This window comes from Leptinotarsa decemlineata, unplaced genomic scaffold, assembly GCF_025532065.1.
Source record: "Leptinotarsa decemlineata unplaced genomic scaffold, Ldec_3_MD MMD2_P_RNA_scaffold_5, whole genome shotgun sequence".
NCBI lineage: Eukaryota > Metazoa > Arthropoda > Insecta > Coleoptera > Chrysomelidae > Leptinotarsa > Leptinotarsa decemlineata.
This window is the reverse complement of record NW_027412532.1, coordinates 18653020-18666323: the sequence shown is the minus strand read 5'-3', so window position 1 is coordinate 18666323 and position 13304 is coordinate 18653020. Positions and strand designations below refer to the sequence as shown.

The following is a 13304-nucleotide window of genomic DNA, read 5'->3' as shown; positions in this document are numbered from 1 at the left end:
AGACAAAAATGTGTCACAGATGCACCTAATCGGAAAGGCTTATGGATTAAAACAATATTCACTGAACAGTTTTTATCTGATGAGATGGTTTGCCTATATTCTTATTAGTTAAGAGAAGAATTTGATGACTACAGAGTTGTACACACACTGCATTTCTTTAATGTCCCCCCTCTTTTTATTTTTTGAACGGGTCAACTCAAAAAATTTGGGATAATGAAATTAATGCATGAATAAATTATTTTAATGTAAAATTGACAGATGAAACTTTCAAGATGGCGAGTGGGAGACCATCTGGAAAAAAAAATAAATTGAAAGGGGGGTCTTGTGACACATCTTTTTGAAGCTCCTGACAAATGCTTCACAACCCTAGAATATATGTCAATATCTTCAACTACTACAAAATGGCGAAACTTTTAATAATTGCCTGAATACATTGACAGTTAACTACATAATATGAGGTAACGAGCTTGAGGTCAGTTCAGAGGATGCTCGAAATGGTTGCCTTGAACTTCTTGACATATGAACAGCCTATCCGATATTTCACGCTGAACATTTTCAAACACAGAAACGTCAATATCTCTACAATAACAAATATTTGTTATTCTCTGCCGTATATCCAATATTGAAGCAGGTTCAGTTTCGAACACTTTTTGCTTCAAATAGCCTCATAAGAAAGTCCAAAGGCGTCAAATCTGGCGAGCGGGCTGGCCATTCTGTAGGACCTCGACGGCCAATCCAACGACCTCAGACATAGACAAAACCTCAGGCATAAACATCTGCAGATCACGGCTAACAAACCCGGAAAATAGTTGGACACGATTTATTTTTTTTATGTACATTTTAAGTATTTGTTCATATCAAATCGTTCTAAATTGGATACACATAAGATTAGTTGACTGGTAATAAGATAGAGGGACTGATTTGTCTAAACTTTTGGTTTATTTGAGATCTAGTGCTGCCCGAATATTATTGAAAATTCTCTTTTGAGCCGAGCTATATTTCTCTTTGTTCGCTCGCTCTTTCTTGAGTGTATTCAGGAAGATATGTAGCGTCTTTTTAATGCAGACTAAAAAAGTAATAAACCCGGTAGATCTATTTTTATTCCTTACACATTTCATATCTCGAAATGAGAGCTTTAATTATTGTACCCGAAGGAATGGCCGAGAGATATCTGACACGCTAGCTGACAGGCGGCGTCGAAAAAAAGACGCCACATGTGTGAAATACAGAGCGTGTGAAAGAGTTCGCTTACGTGACGTTGTAATGGACCATCACCAGGAATGCTCGTTTTCTGTTTTTTGTCCGCGGCTAGAGCGATGTTTTTGTTATTTCTCATATCAACTCCGTCTAATCCGAATCTAGAAGGATCGCGTCATCTCTCTTCAGTTAACATAAGCAGAACGATTTTCTTATGATTGAGATGTGGCGCTACTTGAAATACGAGGAGTGATTTAAATGGATTTAGCAACCGTGAGCGTTAGTCAGAGTAAATAGGCCGTCTTTTTTTAAGACCACTTCTGAATGTTCTGTACTCGAGATAATTTGTTTATCCGATATTAATTGCTACAGTATGTGCACAGCCAAGTTTGAAAACAACACCTTTCATGGTAAAAAGGTATTACAAATGCGTTGATAATAAAACTGGGTTCTTGGAACGATGACGACAGATAAGTTAGTGATACGTCCGCTGGAAGGTTTTGTTTAGAAACAAGATAATTCAGTCAAGGTTACCTTTCTTTTTTTTAATTGTAGGAGATATCCGTCTGAACTAATTTAATTTTCGATGCATCACTTTAACGTGCTAATCATAACCTCAATGATATAATTTAGTATTTATTATTTGAATTAGAATGATACTGATGACAATCTCAACTACAGACAGAGAGATATTACTTTATTTTCAGTTACAGAAAATGTGTAAAGAACGTATTTGTTACCGTCTAAAAGGTTTTTATGGATCATCATATTATTACTGAAAAGTAATAATTATATTAAGCCAAAAAACCTAAAAATTCAATGAAATAAAATACAAGCAACAACCAAAAAATCAGAAAAATTGAACTATCAACACGAGATGGAAATTAAAAAATTATTAAATTAAAAATTGAAAGATTCCAAACCAAGTTACTTCACGACGTTTCGATTGTTAGTATCCACAATCGTGTTCGGGTGATAACTGGACTTATTCCTCAGAGATCTGAGTATTTATAGGTCATTCGAGTGCTTTCACATATCCCCTCTTCCCTCTCGACGCTTCATCGGTTTTAGAGAAAGCTAACCGTTTGACGGGAGTTTGTCGTGTTCCGCTTGATTAGAGGTTTCAATATGTTGCGTATCTCTACGCTAGCTTAGCTAAATGCGTTGTTGGACAACATATATGAGGCTTCTTTGAATTTTCTCCTAAACCAGTGTTCCTCCTTGTGGATGATTTCAGCTTAAGCCCACTTGATGTTATTTCTCCTCGCTGTGTGTGTTTCTTGTGCTCGGCAATGCGAACTTTCAATGGCCTCTTAGTTTCACCGATGTATGATTCTCCGCACTTGCAGGGTATCCGGTAAATGCAATTCTTGGAATCGCAGTTTCTCTTCCTTGTGGAGCTCTTGCTGTCTTCTAGCTAAAGCCTGTTCCACCATTACTTTGGAGTAACCAATCCGTTGAAGGTCATTTTTGATGAAGCCCAGTTCCTTTTCGAAACCTTCCTTTGTATTACAGACCCCAAAAGCACAGTCTTGATAATTCCTCTCTTAGTCGATTGATGGTGGTTGCATTCCTGGTTCAGATTCTATCCTGTGTGAGTGGGTTTTCGATATACAGATGTTTCCCATTTAGTGTACGTCCTCTTTACCAATACGTCTAAGAATGACATTTCGTTGTGGATTTCCTTCTCCATTGTGAAATTGATGGATGGACTTACGTTGTGGTAAGTGTGTTCTATCTTTCAGGTCCCATCTTCAAATAACTTCCTCTGTATAATTTGAAGTGCTTCTTCGACAGGGACGTTGGTGTATAGGCTTTCCATGTCGAAACTTTCAGGGATTTCAAATCAATTTATATCATATTAGACAATGGTAGTCCGAACTAATGAAAAGCACCATGAAACATTGTCATCCACCTTCAAACAAACGTCATATTCAATGGTTGTTTTAAACTTGCGACCCACAAGAGAGTTTTTCAAACTACTATAATGTCGAGTTTTTGAAATATCTGGTGAAACCGGAATATCATATGATTTTATAGTGGAATTAATAAAAAGAACTTTTCTGATGGAGGGATTTCTATGAAAAGTAATTTTCATCAAAGATTCTCTAAATATATTTCTTTGTCAAATGATTTAATGAACCGAAGTTACTTTACAGGAAGTAAATATCAATAACAATATTGTTTTTCGAAACGTGCGTCAGTTTTTAGGAAGTACTTATCTAATTTTTTATCATATCCGCTGTTGTTATTTAAACTGTCATCTTTATCCCCGAGAGACATCTTTTGTTATTAACTTTTTGTGTATCTTATGTCACCTTCCACATGAAGATTTAAGTAGCAAAACCCTACGATTTAAATTGCGTATGTCAGTCAGTGAGTACAACGTCCACCTGCTTCAAGGAAACGGCTTATGGAGATAAAACGACCTACTTGTTTTTGTCGGCATAAACAAAGAAACAATCTACGGTAACGGCAAAACCCACTTGTTGATATCCTCTTTTTATAAACCAAACAGAAATCCATACTCGGCAGTTTGTTGATTGCGAAATGGATGAATAAAAGGAATACCCAAAAAAAAATAAAGTGTTTTTGTTTGCCATTAAAGGGTTTCTAACCTTTGATAGCCTCTAGGAATGTAACTATAATCATCACCTGTTTTGCTTTCCGGCTTTTTCCATTGCCAAATAACGTTTGGAAGCACATTAAAAATTATTTCTAGCTTTTATTACTTCTGTTCATCTGCGTAGTTGATCAATGACTAGATAATTGGAAAAATATTTTAATTTCAGTAATATCTGGTGTATTTATAGTTGATAATTTTTAGCGGTTTTGATTCAATGAAAAAATGTGAGAAGCGTATTTCAAATGATATTACTTTTTTGTTATTAAAGGACTTTTCATTTACAAGTATTGAAAAAACCCAATTACGTGACCGTTTCTTATTGGGTAATGTTGCAATAAACCACAGTTGATCATATACAAATACGTATACATTTACACATAGCCCACTTCTACCTTTGAGTCCAATCTTACATGAGTAAATACTTACTTCACAGATGTGTTTAAATTATTTTAATTCGCTACTAAGCCTTTAGAATTCATACCTACTTCAAAATATGTTTTCAAACGTCGTTTTAAAATATACCATTTCTAACAAAAAATAACTATAGAAGCGGATTCAGAAAGTGAAAACGAGTGTACCGCACTAAAAATTTGTAATTTCGCCACAAAATTGATATTTTTTAAAAGAGATATTTGTTTATCAAATAGAGAGTAGATAGAAACTAAGTACCTAATTGATTTATGTTTCACTAATCTGTAAGAAGTTTTGTGTTGCAAACCTGTGATTGTGAGTTCAAATCACCCCGACTGCAGCTTCAATTGTTTCTTAACCAATTATGAATCTTATTTTGATATATTCCACATATAAGTCACAGAAAGAGTATAGTATTCTACTTGCTCCAATGATTTACAAACTTCACTCTCACGAGACATGACCATTTCTCGCGAGTAGGATACTACACCTTTTATATGCCTTTTATCAGGAATATTTCAAAATAAAATTCATAACGAGAAGCAGCATAATAAAACTAATGAAAAATATTCGCTTGTTGAATTATCCATTGCTTGTGTTTTCATTAAACCGAATTTCTCATTTCTATTTTTCTTTCCAGTCATGCAAAATCTGCAACAAGACCTTCGCTAACGTTTACCGTTTACAAAGGCATATGATCAGCCATGACGAGAGTGCTGTTCTTAGGAAATTCAAGTGTACAGAGTGCGATAAGGCCTTCAAATTCAAACATCACCTCAAGGTATGAATACATTTATTACATAACAATTGGACTAGGAGCATTCAGCCATATATGAAAGAAAAAACTTCTGAATCCTGAATGTTTTCAAATTCAATTTTTGATCATTTATGTTTGGATGCTTCTAAATCAATATTTCATGATAATTTACAGACGGTGAACTTTTTCTCTTATTTACATTCCATACTGCCAATGTTCAACTTTGGTAAAATCACACTTGTTTTCTACATGAGTGTGTGTTGAAAAAGTTTTTCATATATACACTTGGCTTTTTTGAAAGTGATTTTTGACTACACTAAGAAGCAATGCAAAGTTCCAACAGCCAATATTCCAAAGTAGAAAAGAAATTCCTAATACGTTTATGCTTTTCAATTATATGGTCATTCTACTCAAATAATTGCAAGTAATTTGAATCAGAAATATAATTAATGTTTTTTCTTACAGGAACACATCAGGATTCACAGTGGAGAGAAACCATTTGAATGTGGAAACTGCAGCAAAAGATTCTCCCATTCTGGTTCCTATTCTAGTCACATGACATCAAAAAAATGTCTAGTAATGAATCTCAAATTAGGTAGAACAAGAGCTCCTCCTCCAAGCAACTCTTTGATGGACAAGAATTCTCAACAGAACGTTAGAGTACCAAAGAGGCCTAACATTAACTCAATAAATAACAACATCACATCTAGTCCGAATCATAATTCTTATTTACCAATTCTTCCTAAGTATTCGGAAGCCGCAGCCGCTGCTTTTCTTCAGTCTTCATTGGCTGGTAGTCCTACCATCCCCCCTTTTTACTTAGCCCCTCCTAGTATGCTCAATGCAACCCACCCAATCAGTCCTTACTCGATGCCATCTCTGGGTCATATTTTAGAACAGTTGCAACACCACCAGCAACACAGCCCATTACGACCTCCTCTGATGGAAAATTCCGACAACCATCTAGAAGACATCAGGCAACAAGTAATTAACGCAAACATCAACCATCCTGACAGTTACAATAAGTCAGATAGCACTGGAAACGTCACGAACTCCAATGCATCCGAGTGTGGGGACCTGGTGATGGATGAAGATGCAGAACCTGAACCTGAAACAAAAAATGACAACGAGGGAACTCGTACGAACAATGGTGATTTAGAAGCGGTAAAAAAGATCCTAGAAACTGTGAACGCAACTGTTACAAAAGAACTTCTGCAGGCGAATATGCAGAAAATCTCTTCAGAATCTTCTAGTGAATGTCACAGCATAGCTTCCGCTCATTCCCCAAAACTGATTCCTAGGTGTAGTAGTTGCAGGAAAACTTTTGAATCTTCTGCTTCACTAGAAGAACATGAATGTGAAGACGGTAAAAGTGAAGGATTAGCTGCTAAACTAGAAGACGCGCTCACAACAAAGTCCGATGATGTTCATAACGAAAGTCTCAGTGGTGAAGACCAGGATTTCGATAGGATGCATTACAATGCCAGTGACGACTTAGATTCAGAATCATTCACCACAACTGATCATGTATCGGAAGATGGCAGGAAAGTTCGAGTGAGATCACTTATATCAGATGAGCAGTTGAAGGTTCTCAAAGATAATTATAAATTGAATCCAAGACCAAAGAGGGAAGACTTAGAGAAAATTGCTTCTAGCATAGGCTTTCCAGTTCGGGTTGTACAGGTTTGGTTCCAGAATACCAGAGCTCGGGACAGGAGGGAGGGCAGGTTAATTCAAGTGCCCTACAGTCCAGCTTCCAACCCAACACGATTCACCTTGCAGGCAAAGGTACCCATCAGCATGTCCCCGGATCAGTACATCTCGGAACAACCTTTAGATCTATCTGTCAAAAGAGAATCTGTATCCAATGAATCGTCACCTTCTTGCTCCCCACAAAGACCATCTTCAGCAAGTCAGCACTTCGAAAATAACGATGAAGTAGTGAACCTCAGTAGAAAAACTTCCAGAAGTCCGTCTTACATACCTTACCCAAATCATTTCCAGAGCTCTAATTCTTCTGAGGCTGGTCAATCACCATCATCTTTAGATTTTAATAGCAGCCGACTGGCCCAAATCTTAGCACAACCGGCACATAAATTATCCTTATCCGGTATGGGGCTGGTACCCATGGACCAGTTGATGCAATTTGGAGCTGCTGACCTTCCTAGTTTATCGCAACTGATTAACAGTAGGATTACTAGTTTGAGTCCCAATTCTGACAAACGACCCTGGATTGAACCTAGAGATCTGTCCAATGATATGTCTGAAGAAGACCTGTCAAATGCTAGCAAACGAAGTAAGGTGTCTCAGTTTGTGCTCAAGAGCCTTGGCAGCCCAGTGTTAGGGAATCAAGATATCGAAATAGAGGGACAATTTACCTGTGATCAATGTGACAAGGCATTCTCCAAACAGAGCTCGCTTGCCAGGCACAAATATGAACATTCAGGTAAGAACAAAAAAATGAAGAACAGTCAGTTTGATTTTCTTATTAGAAAATTTTAAAGGCAATATAAATTTTGTTTAAGGATCTAATTCCAGACATTGCTATTTCGATTTGCTATAGATATTATCAGTCTAGAACTGTGAGAGTACTTAAAAGTGATGCATTATTCATAATTTGACACCATATTAATTGAGAAAATTTATACTTGTTTATTACAAAAGAAAGTGTTCACCTCTCAAAATAAAATTTTTAAATTAAACTTATTATTTGAGATAATAACTTTTAATTAAAAAATATGGTGAATTCAATTATTCAATTATTTTGTGCTCCTGATATCCTATTTTAATTTTCAGTACTTTTACTGTGATTTTCAATTTTGAAAATATGCAATTTTCAGATGAGAATGCCAGCAAAGCAACATTTGAATATCATCAATTCGTAGAAATTTATCTTTTAGAATTTCTATTATATTGTATGTACTGTAACTGAAGGACATTGCTCAATTATTAGGGAGTCAATTTTATTTGTTTAAGATCCAAAGTAACTTGACTAAATGTACTCTATATACTTATGAACATTTTTCCTAATGACTTTTTTTATTTCCAGGTCAACGTCCCCACAAATGTGACGAGTGTCCTAAAGCATTCAAGCACAAACATCACTTAACTGAGCACAAGAGGTTACACAGTGGTGAAAAACCTTTTCAGTGCGGTAAATGCTTGAAAAGATTTTCCCATTCAGGATCCTACAGTCAACATATGAATCATCGATACTCTTATTGCAAACCATACAGAGAGTAAATCTTCGTAATGCTTTAAGTGTAAATACATAGCTTAGGTTAGTTGAGAAACTAACTAAAAAAATCTTGCCAAATATGTATGTGTATATAGCAGTTGAAAGAGATGCCAAATATTTATAGAAAGTACTATGAATTATTTTTTTTCAAGTAATCAACTGAATAAGAAGATACTGAAATCGTCAAACTCTAAAGAATATTCGAATCCTTTTTGAGAGATCTGAAAAATCAAAGTGTTTATTAGTTACTTATGGTTAACAGATAACTTGATCAATTGATAGAAGTGCTGTGCTTAAGGATGTTTCTCCTAAACAAGATTTACTTAACATTTTCATAAAACTTTGAGAAATTGTATTTAATTGTATGTGATGAAATCTATAGAATGGGATGGGGAAGAATGACATTCGGAACTTCTGTAATACCTCAATAACTGTTTGGTCAGATGGCATTCACTTGGTTGGTGAGTTCTACTTATGAAAACATTGCTCTTCTGAATTTTGGTTCGATTCCAACTCGAGGATGATTGGTATTTACTGCACTCATGCTAGAAATTGCACATCGAAAGGTAAAACTTTGTTAATCTTAACTTTTGAAAAGTTTCCGACTTTTTAGAGTTGTTCGTGTCTTGACGACAACTGTTTGTACTAACTATGTAGCTAGAGTGGGCCTATAAAGAATCCAAAACGGAATCGGCAAAACGAAAAAATTTCATGCAATCGGTTTCATTACACCACTTTTTTACACTTGATTGGAATCAGCAATGATTTACTCAAAATAATTATCCTGTTTTATGAAATTGATTTTATTAAAATGCTTTTTTATACCAATAGAGTGGATAGAGTTTATTCTCTATACAAATCAAAAATTGTATATAGTCGTCAAAAAAAATATAAGCGAATAATCTGGTGTTCTTATGAAACAAACTGTGAGCTAAAATGCTAGTAGATATAGCTTAGAAATATCAACAAAGGCTTAAAAACGTTTTGACTGTAATTCTAATCAACGAAAATGTACCCAAAATATTTTTTAATCTTTTTGATTTCATTATTAAAATTATCTGGTCTTCAGTTTTGCTTTATATTTATATTAAGGAAATAATCCAAACGTTAATTATTGACGTAGAGAAGTTTGAAAATCCGTCATATAGTAATTTTCATCATATATGATAATTTTCAACATATATTAGGTACTATAAAAGTTCTTTAAGTACTGAGAACTTTCAGTTGCAATTGACCTGGAGGAACTTCCTTCGAGCACACATATTCAATTTCTGGAGGTTTATTCCTATTATATATTCATATACAATTTTGGAATATCATAAGATTACAATGTTCACAAAATGTACTAAAAAACGAGCAGTAACAATCACTTTGGTATGGAATTTTTTTTATTATATGAATTCCCAGAGATTTTTGGTTGCATACTCCCGTATTTATATTTTTATATTCATTTACAAGTTGCAATACATTCGAATGATCACTTTCTGGCAAGAACTGAAAAATTAATTCCTCAATGAAAAACTTTAGTTGTGAAAATTGATTTCTTGCCTTTTTCATTATCTGTAAATAACTTGTCTGGTACCTGTATGAAAATACTCATAGTATACAGTTGATTAGTGCCAGGAAATCAAACGTCTTCCACCACTCCCAATAGCAGTGGTGTAGTAGGCAAGGGGCACCAAGGCAATTGTTCGAAAAAATTTAGTCATTATGTGCAATTTGAATGCCGCGAGTTACCACATTTGATAGGAAGTAATTTTAAAAGAGTTTATTGTGATTGGAAGATTTGAGATATTATTTTTTTATTATTACGAATATGTAGATATGTAATATATAGATATTGCTTTATTAAAAGTGCCATACATCGATGAGTGAAATTGTATAGCCAAACTGTAGATATTTTATGGTTTCATGACAACGATTATTTAGGGTTAAAGAAAGTTGGTAACCTGCCTCTAGTTTATAAACAGTACAATAAGGGCCGATGCAACCGATGCATCCAAGGTGTTACATGACAATACATAGAGCTCATAGATTTCAACAATACAATGAAAAAGTGGTGCAAGCCATTACTCACTATCTTTTGTAAGCATTTATTTATTAACCAAATGATATTTGTAAGTTGGCGGTGATTTCGTTACCACTAGATTAAAGAACATTTTTAGGTACTTTTAAATTTATAAAGTATGCAAAGGCGATTTTTGAGAAATAAAATGGTGTCGGAATATTTTTGATCAAACATCCTTACGACTTTCACATTGGTAAGCTCCTTGTAGACAATTATAAATGTAAAAGTCTATTTTTGTACCATTCCGTTTTTGTTTGCTGTTTCGACACACAACTTCGAAAATCGCCAGTGAATATTTAAGCCATTCCAAATTATGTACCTAACATGATTTCCAGTGTGCAAGTTCGTATATTATAAGGTTTTGACAATAACATAGCTATTTGATATAAACCTATTTAGTACTGCTAATGTTAATTGAAAGAAAGTAGCATTTATTCTATGAATCTCAAGATATGTGAGAAAAAAGCGAGGTATAAGAAATTATATTATATATACAATTTATATATTAACATAAATTTTAATAATATTAAGGATATTCTATAAATTTCTGTGTATAGGTCTATTCTGTAAATATTGAATGTTCATTCCTCTTCATTGTCTAAACTTTCTCTTCGTTTTCAGACATAAATGCCATCTTATATGAAAATTTATATAGAATGAATCCCTTGTCGATGTTCTATTTTCAATGAGCATTCTTGATAATCTGGTTTTTTGACATTTTTTCTTGTATATTATTGTTTTATGACTTTTTTGTTGAAATATTGTATTTTTTTACATTGGCTAGTTTTACCAAAGAATATGTAATATATTTAGCCTTTCATAGTTTGATGTTCATTTTTTTGTTTATTTTTATTAGTTTTCTTTATTATATGTTTATATAAATGATCTTGTAAAAATGGTGACTATATCGAATGTATGTGTAAATTCTATTATGAAAAGTTGAAAAATGTATTTTACTCAACATGAATAAACTTCTGAAACAATTAACATCTTTCATTATATATATTTATATTAATTTTCAATAATAATTACAATCCTCTAATTCAATATGGAGTTTATGCCGCTTTCAACACTTTAGTGAATGCTTTATTTTTCAAAAAAGACCATTAACGAAAATAATTGCAGGATATAGCTTATGGCTATCCATTGGATACTTGACAAAAGTAAGTAAACTATTAAACAAATAATTTATTATCACTAGATACCACAAAAAAATGTTTTTTGAGATTTGAGAAAGTGCTTGTTAAAAAATTTGGAACATAATAGACACAAAATATAATTTGGCCAACACATCTTATTTCTGTCTGTCGTACTAGATTAGTATTTTATGTACTTCCTTAGATAGGAAAACCTGTGTACAAGAAGACATCTTATTTGATATCATTTTATTAATGAATATATTTTATGTATTTTGGAACAGAATGAGTTTGTATTAGGTAGTTTCAAAAGTTTTGTCCGTTTTTATGTGTACTCCAAAATGTAATATCTTAGTGAATGCAATTCAATCGAAATAAGCGCCATTCGAATCAGTGTACTGTTGCCAACGTAACACAGGCTGATTAATACCGTCAGCATAGAAATTGTGTAATCGGGATTCGATGAAGTCGACGAAGGCCGTTTTTTCCTGGTCCTGATTGGCAAAGGTTATACCGCTGAGAAAGTTATCAAAGTGCTTGAAAAAATAGTAGTCGGTTAGCGAGAGGTCTAAGGTGTATGGTGGGTGAGAGAAAGTTATATAAATCACACCAGCCGCTGACCACCATACAGTAACTATGGTCTTTTTGGTGAGTTTTCGCCTGAAGTGAAGTGGCTTCAGTGTCCAACCACTGTTCTGAATATCTCCTGTTGTCGTAGAGGATCAAATTTTCATCACACGTGAGGATCCGAATTGAAGAAATATCTTTTTTTAGTTGCGCAAAAATAAAAAGAACAGACCTCGAAACGTGACATTCATGGGGTACTCACTTATACATTTGCTTGTTATTAGGGAAATATCTGTTGCTGCTCTCCCACCTTTATCATACTTATCCATGCTAGAAGTAAACCATCAGCAATACGATCTTGGCACTTCAAAACAAAGCTATCTGATAATGTATCATAGATACACCGCTTTTATGCTCTGGTACGATCTGTTTTCTCTCTGCAGTAAAAGCTATAAAGAACAGAAAACGATTTCTGTTGACATTTTGAAAATCTTATAAACTATTGTAATATCTTAAAAGAAGGTTCAGGATTTTAGTTGTATTATGAATACAATTAGCTATGAGCTAATTTGAAGAAACGATCAAATTGTTATGCATAGCTAGACCTACCTACTGGATTAATTAATAGATACTCATAATGCTTTCGTGAATTTTACTAGTATTTGAGCAAAACTACCGGTAAACCCTCGAATCTCAGGGTCCAAAAAATCGTGTAGAAATGTTCAGTAAAGTTTGTAGTTTCAAAAAGTACAAAACTGGCATAATTTTGATATCTGAACATAAAAATGTAAAACATCTCATTCAAATCGCTTTGACAATGTTTTCGTTTTTCTATAGATGATTTTCGTCATAAATTCATTTTAAAAATATGATTTTCATTATGGCAACGAAGGTATTTTTATAGATAAAGATACTCACTCGTATACTTACTACACATTATAGAAATTCACAATAAAACAATTGTTAAAAACTATTTGCAGGCATATTGTAAAACATGTTGTGACCTCTATGAATGACTTGACAAAGTTCTTCTCGAAGAGCTCTTTATTTCAAATATGTTTGGTAGTGACGTTCTTGAAAGAGAAGTAAGATGGCACTATGGAAAGAATAATGAATCACAAAACGGGATGGCATCGGATCAAAAATGTTCACAATTGGCACAAGTATTTTCTAATTTTTTTTTAGCATAGAAATACATTTGTACATAAATACAAAGAAAATACATCAGTTAAATCCTTAAAGAATGCACCAGTCATATTTATTTCACAATTAGGATTAAAATGAGTGTACTAAGTACTTCGGTA

At 33.8% G+C, this 13304-nt stretch overlaps 1 protein-coding gene across 3 annotated transcripts in view; it reads left to right on the top strand.

Moving 5' to 3' along the window:
- The window catches only part of LOC111502661 (Zn finger homeodomain 1), a 961246-nt gene extending 950612 nt beyond the window's left edge, over positions 1-10634 (top strand). For all 3 annotated transcript variants that reach the window (XM_074169670.1, XM_023156785.2, XM_023156786.2), the window contains 3 exons: positions 4875-5015; positions 5457-7437; positions 8041-10634. In XM_074169670.1, coding sequence (XP_074025771.1) covers positions 4875-5015; positions 5457-7437; positions 8041-8234 — 2316 coding nt within the window. In that variant the 3' untranslated portion in view covers positions 8235-10634. The remainder of the gene's footprint in view (positions 1-4874; positions 5016-5456; positions 7438-8040) is intronic.
- The last annotated feature ends 2670 nt before the right edge of the window (positions 10635-13304 follow it).